The sequence below is a fragment of the Oncorhynchus nerka genome, linkage group LG2, assembly GCF_034236695.1.
Source record: "Oncorhynchus nerka isolate Pitt River linkage group LG2, Oner_Uvic_2.0, whole genome shotgun sequence".
NCBI lineage: Eukaryota > Metazoa > Chordata > Actinopteri > Salmoniformes > Salmonidae > Oncorhynchus > Oncorhynchus nerka.
Window position 1 is genome coordinate 26,764,377 of NC_088397.1, and position 21,435 is coordinate 26,785,811.

Sequence of the window (21,435 nt, forward strand, 5' to 3'; positions counted from 1 at the left end):
CAAACTATAGTTTTGGCAAGTCGGTTAGGACATCTACTTTGTGCATGACACAAGTAATTTTTCCAACAATTGTTTAGACAGATTATTTAACTTATAATTCACTGTATCACAAATCTAGTAGGTCAGAAGTTTACATACACTAAGTTGACTGTGCCATTTAACAGCTTGGAAAATTCCAGAAAATTATATCATGGCGTTGGAATCTTCTGTTAAGCTAATTGACCTAATTTGAGTCAATTGGAGGTGTACCTGTGGATGTATTTCAAGGCCCACCTTCAAACTCAGTGCCTCTTTGCGTGACATCATGGGGAAATCAAAAGAAATCAGGAAAAGACCTCCGGAAAAAATTGTATACCTCCATAAGTCGGGGTCATCCTTGGCAGCAATTTCCAAACGCCTGAAGGAACCACGTTCATCTGTACAAACATAAGTACCCAAGTATAACCACCATAGGACCACGCAGCCATCATACCGATCAGGAAGGAGATGTGTTCTGTCTCCTAGAGATGAACGCACTTTGGTGCGAAAAGTGCAAATCAATCCCAGAACAGCAGCAAATGACCTTGTGAAGATGCTGGAGGAAACAGGTACAAAAGTATCTATATCCACAGTAAAACTAGTCCTATATCGACATAACCTGAAAGGCCGCTCAGCAAGGAAGAAGCCACTGCTCCAAAACCACCATAAAAAAGCCAGACTATGGCTTGCCACTGCACATGGGGATGGCAGCATCATGTTGTGGGGGTGCTTTGCTGCAGGAGGGACTGGTGCACTTCACAAAATAGATGGCATCATGAGGGAGGAAAATGATGTGGATATATTAAAGCGACATCTCAAGACATCAGTCAGGAAGTAAAAGCTTGGTCGCAAATGGGTCTTCCAAATGAACAATGACCCCAAGCATTCTTCCAAAGTTGTGGCAAAATGGCTTAAGGACAACAAAGTCAAGGTATTTGAGTGGCCATCACAAAGCCCTGACCTCAATCATATAGAAAATTTGAGGCAGGACTGAAAAAGCGTGTGCGAGCAAGGAGGCCTACAAACCTGACTCAGTTACACCAGCTCTGGTGTTTTTACTCAGATTAAATGTCAGAAATTGTGAAAAACTGAGTTTAAATGTATTTGGCTAAGGTATATGTAAACTTCCGACTTCAACTGTATATGGCCAATATACCATGTCTAAGGGCTGTTCTTAGGCACGACGCATCGCACAGCTTTTAGCCGTGGTATTTTGCCCATATACCGCAAACCCCTGAGGTGCCTTATTGCTATTATATAAACTGGTTATCAATATAATTAGAGCAGTAAAAATAAATGTTTGTCATACCCGTGGTATACAGTCTGATATACCACAGCTGTCATCAGCATTCAGGGCTCTAAACACCCAGTTTATAATATAACAATATATGCCATTTAGCAGACGCTTTTATCCAAAGCAACTTACAGTCATGCGTGCATACATTTTAAGTATAGGGTGCAGGTTTGCCCTACTCCTTTGCTTCCTTCGCACTGTGTTCGATGAAGTACAAGTGAAATAATCAAGTATTTGAAAGAAAATACATCCTATTTGACACAGCTTATATAGCTTACCCAGCCAGATATTCTAGTCTGCATGGGATTTCACACAGAACTAGACTGAGAGAAGGGAGGACTTAAAACCATCAACCTCTGCAAAAGTCTGTGTGGGACTTCACACAGAACTAGAATTATACGACTGTTATAAATCTAAGGTTGTGAGAGCCAGGTGGTTGGGGCCTAGGGTGGCCCATATAGAGCTTGCAAGGCCTGGGGGAAACATTTGGAGGAGGAACACTGACAGAACCATCCATGTGAGACACAGGTGTGATCAACCAACTGTGAATAACTCACCCCACCTCATTACACGCAGTAAATCACAGCGAACACTACTTGTTGTAACTCAATATCGCAAAGTGTTGAATTAATCCTCATGTAATGACAGCCTTGATTTGTTGATGCTGTAACAGAGGTGGTTCAGAACCGCACTGGTTAAATGAGTAACCTTGCCTGAGGCTTGACAACTTGTGTTAGTTCCTCAAGCGAATGCCTAGGCTTTAGCTCAGCAGGCTAACACAGTCTTGTGTCAGCCAGCAGAGCCAAGTTTGAACCCCAGTCAGTCACACTGTCAACTTGTTCTGTTATAATTGGATAAGTAGATGTATTTGTCAGCAGCATGCAGACTCAGTGATATCTCAACCATGAACTATCCGGACCGCACACTCTGTTTTGCTCACATTCTCCTCCTGAGTCCAAGACTCACTCTCTCTCACAACGGGACAGTGTTGTGTAGGGACTGGTTGGCCTCAGTGCAGTTACCATGGTGATTAAGCTGCTCTTTCAGGCCCAGTACTGAATGTGCACCTATTCTCTTTGTGACAGAGGATCAGGGTCTCAACCTGCACAAGGCTCTCACATCAAAACACTGATGACAGTTCAGTTGGAGGTGAACGGAGATGAGGGGGAGCCTAACCTGCTGGAAGAACCTACGCAAGTCCTCTCCTGGGGCCCCATGTCCCACGGGAAACTGTGGAGGACAGGGTGCCTGTCCATCTTCTGCCATCTCCATGTCTCCCTGCCATTGGGCTCTTTGATGTCCAGGGATGTGTGGGATCTGGGGCAGCCAGGTCTGTGGAGCTGTCAACCAGAAAAGAGGCCTCCTCCTCATCAGGTTACCCAGGAAAGAGTGAACCGGGCTGCCCCGCTGGACACGTCATGGCTACTGACAAGGTGGAAGCGTGGAGGGATGGATGGAAGCATCAAGGTCCCTCTGATCTGATGGGACATTTAAAGGCCTAGCTGATTACTCGCTATCCCACTAAGCCTCTGTTCTTCTCACTGTGATACGGCCAGAAGAGACGGAGAGACAAGGGCCACGATTGTTCTTTAATCCTGGGTCTGATATGGTTGTGTCACAGAAGACTCCCGGGAATAGGGTTTGTGGGATATCTGTGCTACATTTACATCTGTGTTCTCTAGGATAAGTAGGACATCTTTGAAGTGAAGGCAAGAACTAGATAAATGTAATTGTTATTAAAAGCTGATCAATCAGTTAAACATAATCAATCTGTATTTCATCAGGGGAACATCTAATTAAAATAAATATAATATGATCTTTCATTTTCTTTCAAAACATGAGCACGGACAACATTAGACAATCAAATAAACTTCTCTTTGTTCTTTCTCCCTCATCTTAACTATTTCAAAAATGTAATTGTTCACTGTTATCCTCTGAAAGGCTTTCAAAGTAAAAAAAAAAAAAAAAAAAAGGGCAAGTGACATCCATTTCCTTGCAGCTAGAGTAAGCGTGCCCCCATGTGACAAGATGAAGTGAAACAAAACAATCACAATACATTTCTTTTTTTAATCAAAATAATTTTTGGGAGAATATTTGTTCCAGAAATGGTAAAAATGTCAAATGAATAGAAAACATTTTTGTAACCAACAATGGTTACTTAACATTTGTCAAGTGCTTTAGTTGATAAGCTGATACACAATCAAAACACAAAACATATGAATATTCGACAAAGCACGTTAAGTAGTGGTTCTTCAGACTTAGTATCAAACGATAAGGAATATGTTGTGGTTACAGTTAAATTTTAATGTAGTTACAGTATTATAATGAGCATTTATGCAGCACTGCTGCCCTCTGATGGTATGATGGTGCTAATGGAAGTGGCTCCGGGGGTGAAGTTTCCCTATAGATACAGATCTAGGATCAGCTTCCCCTCTCCAATCCCAACCTAACCATAGGGGAATGCTGACAAGATCAGCATCTAGGGGAAACTTCACTCGACACCATTGGAGGAGCTGCAGGTTCCGTGGCTGCAGGTTCCGTAGCTGCCGGTTCCAGAGTGATCACATATGTTCAGGGTGGTTCTGCAGACATGTGATAAACTCCTGCACAGCTTTACCCTCAAAGCAGATCTGATACACAGAGGCAAACAACGGAAACCTACAAGACAAAACATTGCACTAAATCTCAATGCAGCAAGAGGTGGTTCCATTAGCAGCACTCACACATATGTTGAGGAGAGCTTCAGTTCATACCTGCAGGTAATTTGATGAACATTTATGTTGTGAATGAGTAGGGGAACATTTTCAGGTCATTAAATGTATTAAAAGGTAGGCTCAGCAATTCACGAAGTAAACAAAAACATCGGGCCAATTTCCACAAGAGCGTTGAAGCACTATTTTGGTCCCATAGCCATTATGTTGTAACAGCGTGAAGCGGACACGTGCACAGGCGCAGATACTCTGTGTGAGAGCAAGCAAAGCCATAGCGCTGAGTCTCGCTTTAAGGTGAAAGCATTTGTACTCACTTGCTGATCATGTCTCTCTTCTTGAGAATTTTGAACACCTCAGCAGAGGTTTGTGGGCCTTGCAGCTTCTGGCCATTGAGCATCTCAGCCTCTAGCTCTTCAATAGACTGGAGAAGTATGCAACATAGCTAGTTACTTTACTTAAAGCATGTATCCACACTAGAGGTCGACTGATTAATCGGAATGGCCGATTAATTAGGGCCGATTTCAAGTTTTCATAACAATCGGAAAATCTGTATTTTTTTTTTACACCTTTATTTAATCTTTATTTAACTAGGCAAGTCAGTTAAGAACACATTCTTATTTTCAATGACGGCCTAGGAACGGTGGGTTAACTGCCTTGTTCAGTGGCAGAACGACAGATTTTTACCTCGTCAGCTCAGGGATTCAATCTTGCAACCTTACAGTTAACTAGTCAGCAGCATACCACCCTGCATCCCACTGCTGGCTTGCTTCTGAAGCTAAGCAGGGTTGGTCCTGGTCAGTCCCTGGATGGGACACCAGATGCTGCTGGAAGTGGTGTTGGAGGGCCAGTAGGAGGCACTCTTTCCTCTGGTCTAAAAAAAATATCCCAATGCCCCAGGGCAGTGATTGGGGACATTGCCCTGTGTAGGGTGCCGTCTTTCGGATGGGACGTTAAATGGGTGTCCTGACTCTCTGAGGTAATTAAAGATCCCATGGCACTTATCGTAAGAGTAGGGGTGTTAACCCCGGTGTCCTGGCTAAATTCCCAATCTGACCCTCAAACCATCATGGTCACCTAATAATCCTCAATTTACAATTGGCTCATTCATCCCCCTGTAACTAATCCCCAGGTTGTTGCTGCAAATTATAATGTGTTCTCAGTCAACTTACCTGGTAAAATAACAGATAAATAAAATAAATAAAAAACAAGTCCAACGCTCTAACCACCTGCCTCACGAGGAGCTCACCTGTTACGCGAATGCAGTAAGTTGCTAGCTAGCATTAAACTTAATCAATCAAAATCACTAGTTATAACTACACACAGTTGATGATATTGCTAGTTTATCTAGCGTGTCCTGCATTGCATATAATCGATGCATTCGCGAAAAAGGACTGTCGTTGCTCCAACGTGTACCTAAACACAAATGCCTTTCTTAAAATCAATACATAGAAGTATATATTTTTAAGCCTGCATATTTAGCTAAAAGAAATCCAGGTTAGCAGGCAATATTAACCAGGTGAAATTGTGTCACTTCTCTTGCGTTCATTGCACGCAGAGTCAGGGTATATGCAACAGTTTGGGCCGCCTGGCTCATTGCGAACTAATTTGCCTGAATTTTACGTAATTATGACATAACATTGAAGGTTGTGCAATGTAACAGGAATATTTAGACTGATGGATGCCACCCGTTAGATAAAATACGGAACGGTTCCGTATTTCACTGAAATAATAAACGTCTTGTTTTCAAGATGATAGTTTCCGGATTCGACCATATTAATGACCTAAGGCTGGCATTTCTGTGTGTTATGTTATAATTAATTCTATGATTTGATAGAGCAGTCTGACGGAGCGGTGGTAGGCAGCAGCAGGCTCGTAAGCATTCATTCAAACAGCACTTTTGTGCGTTTTGCCAGCAGCTCTGCTGTTTATGACTTCAAGCCTATCAACTCCCGAGATTAGGCTCGTGTAACCGATGTGAAATGGCTCGCTAGTTAGCGGGGTGCGCGCTAATAGCGTTTCAAACGTCACTCGCTCTGAGACTTGGAGTGGTTGTTCCCCTTGCTCTGCATGGGTAACGCTGCTTCGAGGGTGGCTGTTGTCGATGTGTTCCTGGTTCGAGCCCAGGTAGGAGCGAGGAGAGGTACAGAAGCTATACTGTTACACTGGCAATACTAAAGTGCCTATAAGAACATCCAATAGTCAAATGGTATAGAGAGAAATAGTCCTATAATTCCTAGAATAACTACAACCTAAAACTTCTTACCTGGGAATATTGAAGACTCATGTTAAAAGGAACCACCAGCTTTCATATGTTCTCATGTTCTGAGCAAGAAACTTAAACGTTAGCTTTCTTACATGGCACATATTGCACTTTTACTTTCTTGTTTTGCATTATTTAAACCAAATTGAACATGTTGCATAATTTATTTGAGGCTAAATTGATTTTATTGATGTATTATATTAAGTTAAAATAAGTGTTCATTCAGTATTGTTGTAATTGTCATTATCACAAATAAAATTTAAAAATAGGCCAATTAAATCGGTGTTGGCTTTTTTTGTCCTCCAATAATCTGTATCGCCGTTGAAAAATCATAATCAGTCGACCTCTAATCCACACACAAACATTCCATTGGTTTCTTGAAGTAAAATCTTAACTGTTATCAACCAGACAAAACAGGTGAAAGTTGTACTGGTCACAGCAGAGTCACATCCTTGAGTCGTATTTGTCTAGATATGTCACCTTGGACGTCTTGGCGAAGGCCTCGGCCACCTTGCGGTTGCGCCCCCCGTAGCAGGTGGTGATCAGGTCGGCGACCCCACAGCTCTCCAGGAAGGTCACGGAGGACACCTGGCCCTTACAGAACAGCTTGGTGAAGGCGATCATCTCCATCAGCCCCAGCCGGATCACCGCAGACTTGGTGTTGTCCCCAAAGCCCAGACCGTCACAGAACCCAGCGCCTACCGCTACAATATTCTGGGAAGGAGAGAGTGGGAAAGGAACCATAAGTGTTATCTGCAGTTTTCTACTCTTTTTGTAGCAATATTATGATTCATGGTTTGTAAAGAATTATTTGACAATGTGAGCAAATAAAACAGAGGTGCATTGCAACGAAACATAGGCCTTATGTGTAAGTTACGTTAACGATGTAACTATATGTAGCAAAAGTTGTTCTCTTTGAGTTGAAATGTCATTTCTACCTTGAGAGCCCCACAGAGTTCTACGGTGTCACTCTCCTGCACCACGGTGATCCTGAAATTGGGAGTCTGCAGCAGCTCTTTAAAGATATGTCCGTTTGCTTCATTCTTAGCTCCTGTTTAGGTAGTGATAGAAAGTCAAGGTACACATCAGGTAACTGCATCAGTGGGAGTTGCCACACAAGCGAGGACACAAAACATTACAGCAAAAGTGTAGATAATATTATCTAAAAATGTCTTACCAATTGTGGTCTCACAGAACTTCTCATCAGCCACTTCGTTGGCAATGTTGGCCCCCATCAGGACACTAACCTCAATTTCCAGTTTCTCACGGATGATGTCAGAAATGAGCTTCAAGCCCTCGGGACCTTCATCGATGCCCTGAATAGGCATCAGGGCAGAAAAGAGATCTTAGGCTGCCTTCTATCACTCATTTTGTAACATATAACCCTAGTTACCAGCATTTGGGTGGCTGCATTTTTTGACTAGGCTGCTGTTACATAATGAGTGTAAAAATCATAGCCATGATGATAAATTCATACAGCTGAGACTTTCCCTGAGTGATAAGAAGCCAGAGTAAAGTCAGACTTATAAATTGTATAGATTTTAGCAATGTTTTTTCTAAGTGAGAGCTGGTGTGAAAAAGAGGTAAATGACATTACTTTGATGAGGGATATCCCAATGGTTCCCTGTGCAATATGAGGTTTCATCTGATCACATAGCCTCCCAATGAACTGATGTGGAATGACAAAGATCAGTATGCTGGTCCCTTTCACCGCTTCTGTGATTTCTGGAACAGCAACCTGGTAAACCGGAGCGTGAAAAGATAGCATGATACACTGTACTATTCATGATGGATGTTACTATGTAGTAGCATTTATCGTGAATCTACATTACGCAGTGGAGGCTGCTGAGGGGAGGACGGCTCATAATCAATGGCTGGAACGGAGCGAACGCAATGCGGTCAAACACGTAGAGACCATGGGTTTGATGCCCTTCCATTTTTTTCCCGCTCCAGCCATTACCATGATCCCGTCCTCCCCAATCAAGGTGCCACCAACCTCCTGTGATTACAAGACGTTATGTAATGTTATTTTGTTACATGGTCGGTTAAGGAATTGACATAAGGGGCGGCTGGATACAATAATACACACATTACGTTTTGACACAGTGGAAAGCAAGGTATGTCAGACTGGTAGGCCACTCAAAGATGCCAACTACCTTTAGAATCTATTCATGAAGGTATATTCTGGCTGGGGGAGTTTTTGTTAAGAGCCTCGATGTTCATTTTGAACGTTAACATGCATCGCTTGCGGTACGGTTTGGGAAATATATAGCAGCGAGAAATAATTACCCAAAAACCTAAAGTGTAAATTTCATACACACCTTTATAGTATGTCTGGGAATTTCCAGGGACCTCACAATGCCACATTATCACAATATTTAGGTGCCAATACGATATGTATTGCGATTCTCACATTTCTATGTATTGCGATTCGACACTGTGATTTTATTGCGATTCAACGTTCCAAACTGTTAATCATAAATGCAGTGGAACAAGCAAGAACATGAGAAAACAAGTTTAGTCATGGGAATAAAACTGCTGAAAACAAATTGGCTCCCTATTTAAAAAGAAGATGGAGATACAAGCTATGAAGGAAAAGTACTGGAGTTTTGGTTTAGCTACAAACAACTAGCAAAAAAAATCATATTGTGATATTTTCAAAACTACATGATATATTGTCAAAAGTAATATCCTGACATGCAACTGTATAGATTTCTTACACCAGCACTATTTTATACGGTTAGGGTTTGTGTTCCCACATGGCCATGTTACAAGCACTTTTTTAAGGAAGACCGATGGAAGGCAGAGAAGACCACCTGTGCTAATTAGCGTGCTTGAACACCTGTGTGTAACTGGAAAGGAAATGTAGTTTGTGGTCTGGAAGAACACATTTGGCATGATATTGATCCCATACTGCGCATACACACAGCCCTATGGTTCTGTGCAAACCTGATACAGTAAGCGTTATCTTTTATATTTGAAAGATTATTTCTCACTGATATGAAAGATTATTCCATGTTTCAAAAACCGCATTGCAAGCAATGATTATTGGCGTTTTCTAAACTTTAAAACAAAGAGATGGGATTGTAGTTTAAATGGGCCCACCGGTAAACGGTGTTTATAGCTGAGAACCCTAGGGATAAGGCAGAATGCCTTGTTAATGCCTTGGGTTCTTGAGAACATGTTGTTAGCTCTGTATAGGTCAAACTTCACTCACCTTATCTGTGTGTGTCCTTTTACACAACCACAAAGCATGTCCGGAGATAGGAGATCATGTTAAGTCCGATGTATTGCCCAACTCAATGATTTGTAATCTTGAGGCAAAAAAATATCTTATTAAAACAAAACACAATACCTACCACATTTTTGGGAAGCTTGTGACCCGGTAGGTATTTGACGTTCTCATGCTCTGTGTTGATGATTTCTGTTAACTTTTTGCCTTCGACCATCTCTTCAAACACCCACATGTTGACAATGGGGTCAAACCTGTTGGATCTCTTTGCATTGTGACCGACGATTTTGGCTATCGCAGAGCCCCTAGGAGATGATGAAAACAGATTGAAGGGCAATGAAATAACACCATTACAAAATCCCAGTCGCAAAATGAACATGCTAAATATATCCTGGGGGTACCATAACCAGATTATAACAGTACACGGAATGGCTTGCATATCCCCAAACCTACATTCAATGAATGTAAATCAAACGTTATGTTTGATATTCTATGAAACTACACGCAAGTTGTAAATTTAGCCAAATATCAGCACTTAGTTGGCTACATTATGAATCAATCAGTGGAATTAATGACGATACAATGTTGTCGAATGCAGGCACATGCAAATAGAGAAAGCGCATAAATATACCAGTTTCCAGATCCAACGATGCACACTTTCTTGGCAGGCATTTTTAAGGTAGAGTAGCAGGCACGATTCCTTTAACAGTGTTAACAGATCAGTAAAATGCCGTGTTTATAACCATAACTTCCTTATACGCCATAGTCGTGTGGGCAGCACATTCTTTTTTAGCACACCGCCCTTTTAAAAAAACTTGTTTATAAAAGAAGGGAAAGGTTTGTACGTGTTAGATAACAGTAGGGTTATTCTGGGTGTGCCACCACGACGAACATTAATGCATGGAGAAAGTCCTATAGTTTTCTCGATTTGCAGAGCTCGGAGGAAAAACAAAATTCTCACTGTCTGTCATGCAACATGACTGGAATATATGCTGGCGGTAGCTCGATGGGGTATGTGCAGGATATATTTGAAGATAGGTTGCATTTGTAGAATTCGACAAACGTTGTATGGTAAAATATTCCCCCTTTTTTGCCAATACGGAAGTCCTTTCATGGAATTGAATCACATGACTTCAGGACCGCGTCATCGTGAAGCCTGCTAGCAGCGATTTGGATCATGTAAACACCAAGCTAACAACCTAGCACGCCACTGTTTTTATAAGAATATGTTGTGATGGATGACTTAATCAGTCGTTTAGATAGCTATCGTTCATGGAAAAACGATGTGTTTTGTCAAGCCATAAACAGAAAAAGTCCATCTGTGAACAAGGCCTTCGAGTTAGCAAATCAGTCTAGCGTTTGATGTGTGGCTAGCTCTGAAGCTAGCTAGCCAACTGGCTAGCGTTTCTGGCACGGTTTGTAGCTTGTTAGCTAACTATAACGTTGGCTATGACCATGCAAGGGGAAACCGCCAGTGCACTACGAATATCGGACAGTGAAGGGAAACTGGATGTCTTTCCCCAGAAAGGGATGCCTGGTAGTTCTGGGAGAGGGAGTTCTAAAGGCTGGCAGTACAGGTATGATGACTGTCTAGTTAACTAGGCTAATTCTCTGATTTAGCCATATCTGGCTAACCTAGTTAACTGCAGTGATGTGTTTGGCTAATAGGCAGTGCAACACGTCTTCAGTTGGTAACTATAATTAGCAAGCCCTTGGTCAAATGTTAGTTGGCTGGCCAGCTATGGTTTCTAGCTTTTCTTAGCTGAGTTTACTGACTTCGTTATTAGTTAACAGGCTAGCCAGAGTTGAATCACAGGTTCATTTGGAGTTGAACTTTGCCAACCCACTGCTGTTATTGTAGCATAACTAGCTTTTTTGTTGTTGCTAACTGTCAATCATTTTCTCAATCTCTGCTCGGTTCAGTGACCACATGGAAAATATTGATGGTTGCCTGATGAAATACACCAACCTGGTAACAGGATGGCAATATAGGTGAGTGGCCAGCCCAGGTTGAATAACATTGATGAAACAGTGCTATGTGCATTTAATAAAAGTATTTACAATATGATCAAATCGACTACACCTACTATTGAATAGATTCAATGTTTTGCCAACAAGCATCTTGAGCTCAAGGGCATTGGGCCAGTAACCAAAAGGTCACTAGTTTGAATCCCTGAGCTGACCAGATGAAAAATCTGTATATGCCCTTGAGCAAGGCACTCAACCCTATTTTCTCATGTAAGTCGCTCTGTATAAGAGCGTCTGCTAAATTACTCAAATGTAAATCTTTTTGATTGAACGTTCTTCTCTTCGTGCAGGTTCTTTGTCCTCAACAATGAGGCAGGGTTGTTGGAGTACTTTGTCAATGAGCAGTCCAGGCCCCAGAAACCTCGCGGGACACTCCCCTTGGCAGGGGCGGTCATATCCCCCAGCGACGAGGACTCCCACACCTTCACGGTCAACGCCATAAGTGGGGAACAATACAAGCTCCGAGGTAAAACACACACACACTATTGTCTCTCACACTCACCAATCAAAACAGCTACAACAACTCATACAACATGACACTCTTGTAGGAGTTGCCTACTACAGGACATGTTTGCATTTCAGCACAATGTTATTATATCCTAAATGCATCAGTCAGTCGTTGGACAGGCAAGATACACACATAGTCACTGTCAGACTATTGGACCAAGACTTTATGAAGAGAGGGATAACGTTGTCGTTATTGATCCATGCAGAGATTCACTCGGCTGCACTAATGAGCTCTCAAACTAAAGAAAGCTGACCGAAACAGGCATGCACTAACTGAACATATCCAATAGGAAACTCATGTTCAGTTGCAAAACATTTTGCAACGGTGTGCACTAATGAGTGTGACCCTGTGGTGCTGTTGTGTGTGTGTGTGTCCCAGCCACGGATGCCAAAGAGAGACAGCACTGGGTGAGCCGGCTGCAGATCTGCACGCAGCACCACACTGAGGCCATGGGGAAGGTAAAGGCAAGGTCTTTTCATCTGACACACACCCACTTTCGCAGATTCATATACACACAGATGCATGCGTACACAGACGGGCACACGCACTCCCCACCACAAGCTCTTTCTCACTCGCAACAATGTTTTCCCTTGATCCAAACACTCTACTAGCTCGTTTTGTTATGCAATCCCATTGATTGTGTCCATGGTTGCCTGTAACATGAGCTTCATAACAGAAGTGCAGAGGGGATGTCTTGTATTTAGATTAGATGTAGTAGTGTTTGTGCTTGATAATGAGAACACATTGATGGGGAACTCGAGCTACTATTCATTTAGCTTAGTTATGAGCCAAAACCATCCTAGATGCCAGCCTTTGAGTGTAGTGTTGTAACTCGCCAAAGACACGCCTGGCTGCATCATAGCAGACAAACGGGTGTGACACTTCCTTCTAAAACAAACAGGTTTGATCTTACTTTCCTGGCTGAAGACAGTGAGTCAGCATTACTCAGTGGGATTTCCTTCCTAACAGATTTCCACTTTCCATTGAAATATTGATAAGACAGAATGTGACAAACCACAAGAATGATGCTATCTCTATTCTTGGATAAATTGTGGCGTAACCATAACTTGATTCAGTACTTCACATTATTGGCCTTAATTCGTCTCGCATCTTGAGCACTTGAGTTGAAGACAATCAACATTTTACATTATACATTGACATGACACCGTAAGGTAACACAAATAGTCACAAACAAGATGGCACCATAGGTTAAAATTCCCCTAGGTACAGATCTAGGATCCTCTTCCCCTCCCACAATCCTAACTGTAACTAATAGAGAGGGGACTCATCATTGATATAACTTGTTTTAACATGGACTTTTCCATTGAGGGCTTCCACCATTTTGAAAGTAGTCAACTGGTGGGGATTCCTATAAGTTGAGTGCAATCAGCTGAAGAAGACAATGGACTAAGCCTTAATGTCACTGCCCATGCTGTCACACACACTAATGGCACAGATACAAAGATGAGTCTTGTATCTCTATGCTGTAACCATTAGTGAGGGAAATGCTAAACTGACCCAATATCAGCGTCTAGGGGTAACTTTACTTACATTCCACAAGCTCAAATGATCAAAATATACTTTTCACAACATCCTATCACAGATGAGATGCACTGTATGACAAATATGTTCTGTCTTTGTCCAGAGTAACCCTCCGCCCAAGTCTCGCAGCTACTCCATGGCGTCTCAAGGGAGCGCCAGCTCGCCCCTGTCCCAGCGCAGACCTAGCCAGCTCCAGAACCAGAACGCGGCCTCCTTCTTCAGCATGACTCAGCTCCACAAGGGCTCCTCGCTGTACTCCTCCAAGAGGTCCCTGCTGCCTGACCATCTGCTGGACGCCAGAGAGGTAGGCTGGGGATAGGGATGGTAGCTATTACCTTATGAACCAAAATAGAACTGGGGTTTAGCATAGCTTTAAGTTTTTTCTCTGTGTTTTGTATTTATTTTCCATCAATGTTTTTTTGAATAACTTTGCGTCTCAACAGGAATAGCCGGTGGTAGAGAGAAGAATATCTCTTCTGCCTTATTTGAAATGTGTTTTGTCTTCGAGGGTATTCTCTTAGTCTTTTGACCCAGCTTTTTTTTGTCATTTTATGAAGACCTTTCATCTAGGACTAGGTTACAGGGACTTCTTGTTTTAATCTAATGATGAATACGGTAAGCACATTTATAAATCTATATCAACGCACTCCTCTGGTTCCTTCCGCTCTTCTTACTCCTAGATGATGACCCAGGCCCAGGGCCAGCACCGAGACCTGATCCAGACCATCGAGGGCCTGCCCCTGGCCGCGGGCCCCCTTTCCCCACTGGACCAGGACCTGCTGATGCTCAAGGCCACCTCCATGGCCACCATGAACTGCCTCAACGATTGCCTGCACATCCTGCAGCTGCAGCAGGTGGCCCGCCAGAAGAGCTCCCTGGGAGGTGAGGGTGACCGCTGGGGGCCTGGAGGGGAGGGGGAGAAGGTCACTACTGGTGACAGTAATGAGTGTTAATTTATGGATGAACTCCAATGAAAAGAAGGGGATCTGTGTGCATGCACGGCTAGTTTTAGATCTTTATTGCCAGGCTTTCTCAGATTTGCCTTCTAGATGCAGGTTAATTTACCACTGAAGAGAGCAAGGTAGAAACGGTTTAAGTTACCTTTTCTTTGCCCCATTGCTCAAAGTTAGCCATGGAAGTCTACATGGATTAAAGGTGGGTTGTTTCCAAGAATGGTTTTAGTCGTGTTTAGTTTGTATGCGACATGTACTAGACACCCATCATGTGCTTGCACAATTCTACCTCACAAATCATGGAATTGCACATGTAAACCCTCCCAGTCCAGATGTACTCCGAAAGCCGACAGTGGAATTATTTTCAATAATTTATGAAGGAGCGGTACTTATTCTTACCGACTGTCTAGGGTGGTAACCAGATCTCTCATTGGGTAACTGAGTAATAACAGCTCTCCCAATTAACTACCTTTCTTCCTTTTTGCTCACACAGCACCATACTGACAGCCAAGAGACTTACCAAAAGCAGTATGGCTGCTAAGATCTCAGCCATTTCTTTTGACAGAGCCAACCAGACATTGTGGAATAGGGGAAACGGGGAAAATCCGTCACAAGTTCCCAGTTTGACGTAGGAGATCGTAAGAGATCTTGTTACTTGGCATCCATATTTCATTAGGCCCACGAACAGGACTGAACCTGGGGACTAGCCAATCAGGAAAAGTTGTCAAGGATTGTGTGGGCCATGCTAATTTGAATGGGTCTCGCCTCCCTCCCAAACACCCATAGAAATACCCTAATGCTAACCCACCAATCAGGCGAGGACGTTTCCTGTTGGCGGGGCATGGAACGTATCTCGATACTCACCGGGGATCGGGTTAACGTCTCCATCCTGTGGTCCTGGGGAACTGTCAGAGGAACAAGCCAGCCAGCCACCCCATCTAGCCAGCCTGGGTGTTTTTTTGAATGGTCGCTGCATACAACCTAGTTTTGATCCGGTAGTTAAGTGGCCTCGTAGTGTAGCCTTGTAGCCTAGCATGAGTACCTCTGAGCTGAAGGCCGCTGTGTCAATTGTTACAGGGCCCACCATCGAGTGGCTGGAGCCCAAGCTGCCTGACATCCTGAAGAACGGCGGGCCCTTGGACAGCTTCAGCACTGAGGGCGGACTCCTGGAGCGCGGCCTCCTGGAGCTGAGTGCCACGGAGCCCTGCAGTTTCTCTGGGGTAAGGACACAGAACATTGCAAGACCCAAAAGGGCTTTTCACACTATCAAGCCAAAGTCTACTGACCTGAGGCTGTATGTATCAAGCTCTGAGTAGGAGTGCTGATCTAGGATCATCCATATAATCATATTCATTATGATCTAAAAGGAAAAACAGATCCTAGATCAGCACTGATACTCTTAGACTTTCTGAATGAAGGTGGCCTGGTTACGCATCCAGCAGTTACTGGAACTGTGCTGGAAAGGGCCATGTTTGTCTATCTAACAACGTGTTCATGGTCAGATGAGGATGGGGATGGTAAATATAACTAAATAAAGGCCTTTTTATTTTCAATCATGGCTTTTTGTTGTTGGTGCTTCAGCTTGACTGTTTTTCAAGATGCAAGCCACAACTTTTGTTGTTCTCAAAGTAAATATTGTATCCCCTGGCAGGAGGAGATTGACGGGGAGGATGAGGTGGAGGACGCCTTCACGGAAAAGGAGGAGGAACTGGTGGCGGTGGAGGAGGAGCGCAGTGTTGTCCTACACCTGCTCTCGCAGCTCAAGCTGGGCATGGACCTCACACGGGTAGGTCTAGTTTCACAAAGCTGCACCCCCGGACACAGCCTGAAACATACATCGGGCTGGACCAAGTCCCAGCTAGACAGACCATACTAGTGTCTTGTTTCCCGTCCTCTGATTGGCTATTGTAAAGGACTGAATTATTGGGGTTAAGAAATGCATCGGTTTGTCGTTTCGTTCCTGAGTGACGAATTGATGCGATAACAATAAATAGAATGATACGTTTTAAAGTTAATGTGCACCAGTTTTTATTGGTATTATCTTTTAAACTAATACTACTAGTTTGATAGTTTTAGACATCAGTTTTCCCATTAACAATCCTCCATATTAGCAAACTTATTTTGTTTCAAACTTCACATTTCTCTAGTATAGGTTACAAAATTCCTGCACTAAGTGATCGGTGTTGATAATTTTCGGTCATTGTCCCAGCTCTACTTCAGTGAAATTCAGTTTCCCATGGTTAGCAGCAGCTAGTGTAGGCTCAAAGCCCGTTGGGTGTCGGATGGTGGTTAGTCAAGTCATAAAGTGAATGTGTTCTCAATGACCTCAAATTAAAATGGAAGATTTCTTTAAAATCATCTTTACCTCATAGCTACATGTCATTATAGATCACACACTAGGTTATTGAACAGTTGTCAACTCACCTGCTTTGTTAAAGGTCATAAATAGTTCTGTCTCCTCAGGTGGTGCTGCCCACCTTCATCCTGGAGAAGCGCTCCTTGCTAGAGATGTACGCTGACTTCATGTCCCACCCGGACCTGTTCGTAGCCATCACAGACGGCCAAGGGCCCGAGGAGCGCATGGTGTGCTTCGTCGAGTACTACCTCACCTCCTTCCACGAAGGCCGCAAGGGCGCCATCGCCAAGAAGCCCTACAACCCCATCATCGGCGAGAGCTTCCACTGCTCCTGGAAGGTGCCCAGGTCAGGGGAACCGGCCAAGGATGCCCCCTCGCTCTCCTCTCCTCCCCAGGGAAGCCCCACCACCGAGGGGGAGAACGGCAGTTACCAGTTGCGCTTCGTGGCTGAGCAGGTGTCCCACCACCCACCCGTGTCGGGCTTCTATGCCGAGTGCCCCGAGAGGCAGATGTGCGTCAACACCCACGTGTGGACCAAGAGCAAGTTCATGGGCATGTCTATCGGGGTGTCCATGATCGGGGAAGGTAAGGCCGGCCAGAGACTGGGTATCGATTATTGCACCGTCTGTGCATGCTAGCACCAGAGTGGTTGGTGCTAAACCCCTGGCTAAAAATGGTCTGTAATATGCATCTGTCTAATACTAACAGGATATAAACCATAATGTAATCTGTATGTGTAGGCTGCCTATACCTGCTGGAGCATGACGAGGAGTACACGTTCACGCTGCCCTGTGCCTACGCCCGCTCCATCCTAACCGTGCCCTGGGTGGAATTGGGGGGAAAGGTAAATGTGAACTGCACCAAGTCGGGATACTCCGCAGTCATCACCTTCCAGACCAAACCCTTCTACGGAGGCAAACTGCACAAGTGAGTGCCCCTCAGAGCTCGCACACACCTGCAGAGGAATTTCTAATGCTGTCAATAAATTGTTGCTTTGGCTTTATGACCCTGTGCCGTTACAACTTCATAAAGTAATTTCCATGTTATGTGTTTTTAGATTTAAACTATTTTTTATGGATCCTAGAACTCCCTGGAACACAGTGACTGTTGAGGAGTGGATTATCCTGGCTAAATAAAGATGCATTGATATTGAGTTAGTGTGTTTGAAAAATGTACAAAAGCCACAACTCTTTGGATTGAAGTGACCTCAAATTGTTTTGCATAGTTTGCGTGGAGAGGCTGTGTTGGTTGATATCGTTGGCCATGTGTCCTTCTGCTCTTGTGGCGCCTCACGCAGGGTGACGGCGGAGGTAAAGCACAACGCTACCAACGCAGTGGTGTGCCGCGTGCAGGGCGAGTGGAACGGCGTGCTCGAGTTCAGCTACCAGAACGGCGACACGCGCATGGTGGACGTCACCAAGCTGCCCGTCACCAAGAAGCGGGTGCGCCCCAACAACAAGCAAGGACCAACTGAATCAAGGTTAGACAAAAAAAAGTAAATTCAGATTTGCATTAATATGCTCAGATTTGCTTTCATGTGAGGTTGTGGCATAAATGAGGACTGTAGAATAAGATGTTTAGTTAATTCTGGCGCTGTCACCTCTGTATTGTTGATTTATTGTGTCTTGTCCCATTTAATAGTCATGATACAAATAGATCACTCTGGGGTTTTTTTAGGCGCCTGTGGCAGCACGTGACTGAGTCGCTACGTCAGAAAGACATTGAGAAGGCCACGGAGTACAAGAGGATCCTGGAGGAGAGACAGAGGGCCGAGGAGAGACACCGCACCGAGACCGAGACCCCATGGAGGACCAGATATTTTGAGAGCGAGGTACGTAGGACATCATCTTGACAAACCTTTTTGTATTTAGCGTGCTTGCTTCAGCAAGACCTAGGGGAGCTTTGGGCAGACATGCTGTTGTACAGCTGAAGCAAGCGCACACATTTTCTTCGGGAAACATTCTATTATTATTGTGTTTCGTTAAGCGGTCAGACATTTTGACACCGACATTTCTGAGAAGAATGCAAGGATAATGAACACATATCTAATGAGGCATTTACAGTTTATATTCAGGAATAAATTGATTTTAATATGGATATTTATAATGGATTCTCTTCTTTCAGACATTTTATAAGTTGAAATGACAATTGAGTAATCGGAAATCTCACAGATTGTACTTTTTATTTTTTTGTCATGTTTTCTATTGTCTTCTTTCTGTGCTAGGGCGAAGGCTGGATGTATCACAAACCACTGTGGAAAGCACCCACTCTGAAAACTTAGTCCTACCGGTCAGCGAGATCCCATCATCAATAACGGGTGTAGCCACGAGACTGACGATCTCTTTTGGTTTGTGTGCGCGCGAGTGTGTGTGGGGTTATGTCCTAAACGGTCGAGGTAAAGCACGACCTCCACTTGCATGCATACGGATGCAAAAGTATTGGGGAAGCCCTATAACGTGACGACAGGCTATATAGTTTCATCTCACGCTCGCTGTACAGGCTTTTGTGCTGATGATGACTTTTTGTATAATCGACTCTGAATGAGGACATTTCTCCTTGTACAGATAAAAAGGTACTCCGTTTACGCCGCCTTAACAACCGTATGACGCCGCGCTCGTTTGGATTGTTTCAAGTGTTCAAGAATCACGGTTCAGCAGAGGGAGGTTTGTTTTGTTTTACAGTGACGTCGCACACGAGACCGAGAATCGAAGTGCATCTTTCAAAGTACACAATTGACGTTCGAAGGTGTGAACTGGATAGCCATACTTTGGGACGTGATTGGCAAGACCCGGGGTCATGTTCATTAGGGTATGTGACAATGTTTTTTTTTTTAAACGCATTACAATGGAAAATGAGTTCTTATTGGATATGTGCATACAGTCCCTCCCTGTTTCAGTGAGTTTAATTCCGTTTGGTGCCTAATGACACAGCTTGGAGAAGACGCACACAACCTATCACTACAATGAACAAGTTTAAAATGGGGACAATGTTCCTGAATTCATACTGTAGGTAACGAATGACATTACTCCTTTTGGTTTTGCTCAGACGTCTCCATTTGGATGATTCCATCGTTCAGAATGAATGACAAGGCTTGGCATGATACAGGTAGTATTTTAATGATTTAGGCCCGCAAAGTGAATGCATTTGTTGATATGAGATGTATGATAAAGTCACAATCATTTCTTTCTCAGTCCCAAAGGGATATAGTTCTCCTTCCTTGCTTGAGGAATTTTGGAAAATGGAACACATGATGAGCAATGTCTTTTTTTCCCCCTTTGTGTACTGCAAGTATTATACTCTGGTTACTATGTCTGAATTCCACAATTTAATGTTTTGTTAAAGCTTTTAACCAAATTCATTTGTTTTCATATGCAAACAAATGTTTTACTTATTTTTCTGTTTAAGAATGAATGTTAACCTCCTGGATATCTCAGTCAGTCTGTTCTGATTTGGAGAACAGAATATAACTACTATCGTCACCTTATTTGTTGGTTTTGAATGAGATTGTACCCTCGCGGTGTTTCTTTTCAAAAGCTACGGTTCTCAAATTGTCATTCCCCTCCCCAAATGTATGTAAAATACACAGAAGTGGAGTCTCATGAACACTAATGCAGTCAATATCAGCCTGGAAAGGTGTCCCCAACCCTTTTTTGATAGGTAGAATGCAAAGAGAAGACCTGCTTGAAGCATGGGATGTGATTTTTAACTCCGCATTGATAACCTACTCTCTCCATGTCATGGTGCCTTAAGCAATCTCTTCCTATGTGCTTCTTCCAGTCCAAGATTATAGCATACCCCCCCAGGGATGGATGACTGCATTTGGAAGTCAGCTAATTCATAGCAGTTTCACACTGCTGTTCTACACATTTTGGCCTGAGTACATTTAGCTGTTTTAAAGCTCATTTTGGGCAATTCTACATATGATATCTGGGGGCCCCTGACCTCCAAGGGGAAGCGACCCGTTGAGGTCGAGGACCCCGGGGCATATGCCCTGCGTGCGAGTTCTGTCATCCAGCCCTGTTTGTTTCCCTGTCACTGTTATGAATGATGCGATCGTATGTAAATATTGATTAGTTTTGGGGTATTTGTTGCGCTCTTTCCTGTTTTGAAGAAAGACATTAGTAGCGCAGACCCCTGAATGGTGTTTTACACGTCGACTTGGTTTGGAATATTACTTGTTTGTCTTGCTGACTTGTGAAATGCACTGACATTGAAGGAAACATGACTCCTTGTAGACTAAGATATGTGTGGTAATGACTGATTAAATAAATTGCCTATCAATTGAGTATCGTGTTAACTCTTTCGCCCCAAGAAAATAGCTGCTCATACAGAGTAATATTTGGTAACCCGATACATTTTCCTTATTGACTGTATTACTTCAATCATAAAACTGCTCAGTATTTTTAAAGTGGATTCCTTGCTGACAACGGGTGCATCTCAATACTCTTCAAATGGGTGTGTAGTGTGCCACAATCAATACATTTTGTACATTTCTTTACATTTTGTGTTTGGCTAACAGTTTAGGTTGGGGAG

At 43.4% G+C, this 21,435-nt stretch overlaps 2 protein-coding genes across 3 annotated transcripts; one reads left to right on the top strand and one right to left on the bottom strand.

Moving 5' to 3' along the window:
- Positions 1–3,359: 3,359 nt before the first annotated feature.
- LOC115133174 (glycerol-3-phosphate dehydrogenase [NAD(+)], cytoplasmic-like) lies at positions 3,360–10,236 on the bottom strand. Its single transcript, XM_029666135.2, has 8 exons — positions 10,147–10,236; positions 9,643–9,820; positions 7,881–8,021; positions 7,461–7,599; positions 7,222–7,334; positions 6,764–6,997; positions 4,338–4,444; positions 3,360–3,970 (listed from the first exon to the last, which is right to left on the bottom strand). The coding sequence occupies exons 1-8, from the start codon at positions 10,185–10,187 to the stop codon at positions 3,874–3,876; spliced, it is 1,050 nt and encodes a 349-aa protein (XP_029521995.2). The 5' UTR covers positions 10,188–10,236; the 3' UTR covers positions 3,360–3,873.
- A 209-nt stretch (positions 10,237–10,445) lies between these two features.
- On the top strand, positions 10,446–21,187 carry LOC115133163 (oxysterol-binding protein-related protein 11-like). 2 transcript variants are annotated; one of them, XM_029666122.2, is made up of 13 exons: positions 10,446–10,526; positions 11,439–11,507; positions 11,834–12,009; positions 12,430–12,509; positions 13,697–13,897; positions 14,274–14,475; positions 15,624–15,766; positions 16,198–16,332; positions 17,010–17,487; positions 17,643–17,829; positions 18,200–18,382; positions 18,580–18,733; positions 19,127–21,187. In XM_029666122.2, the coding sequence occupies exons 1-13, from the start codon at positions 10,492–10,494 to the stop codon at positions 19,181–19,183; spliced, it is 2,100 nt and encodes a 699-aa protein (XP_029521982.1). In that variant the 5' UTR covers positions 10,446–10,491; the 3' UTR covers positions 19,184–21,187. The 2 variants fall into 2 exon arrangements, with proteins under 2 accessions (XP_029521982.1, XP_029521974.1); XM_029666114.2 differs by lacking the exon at positions 10,446–10,526 and adding an exon at positions 10,651–11,092.
- The last annotated feature ends 248 nt before the right edge of the window (positions 21,188–21,435 follow it).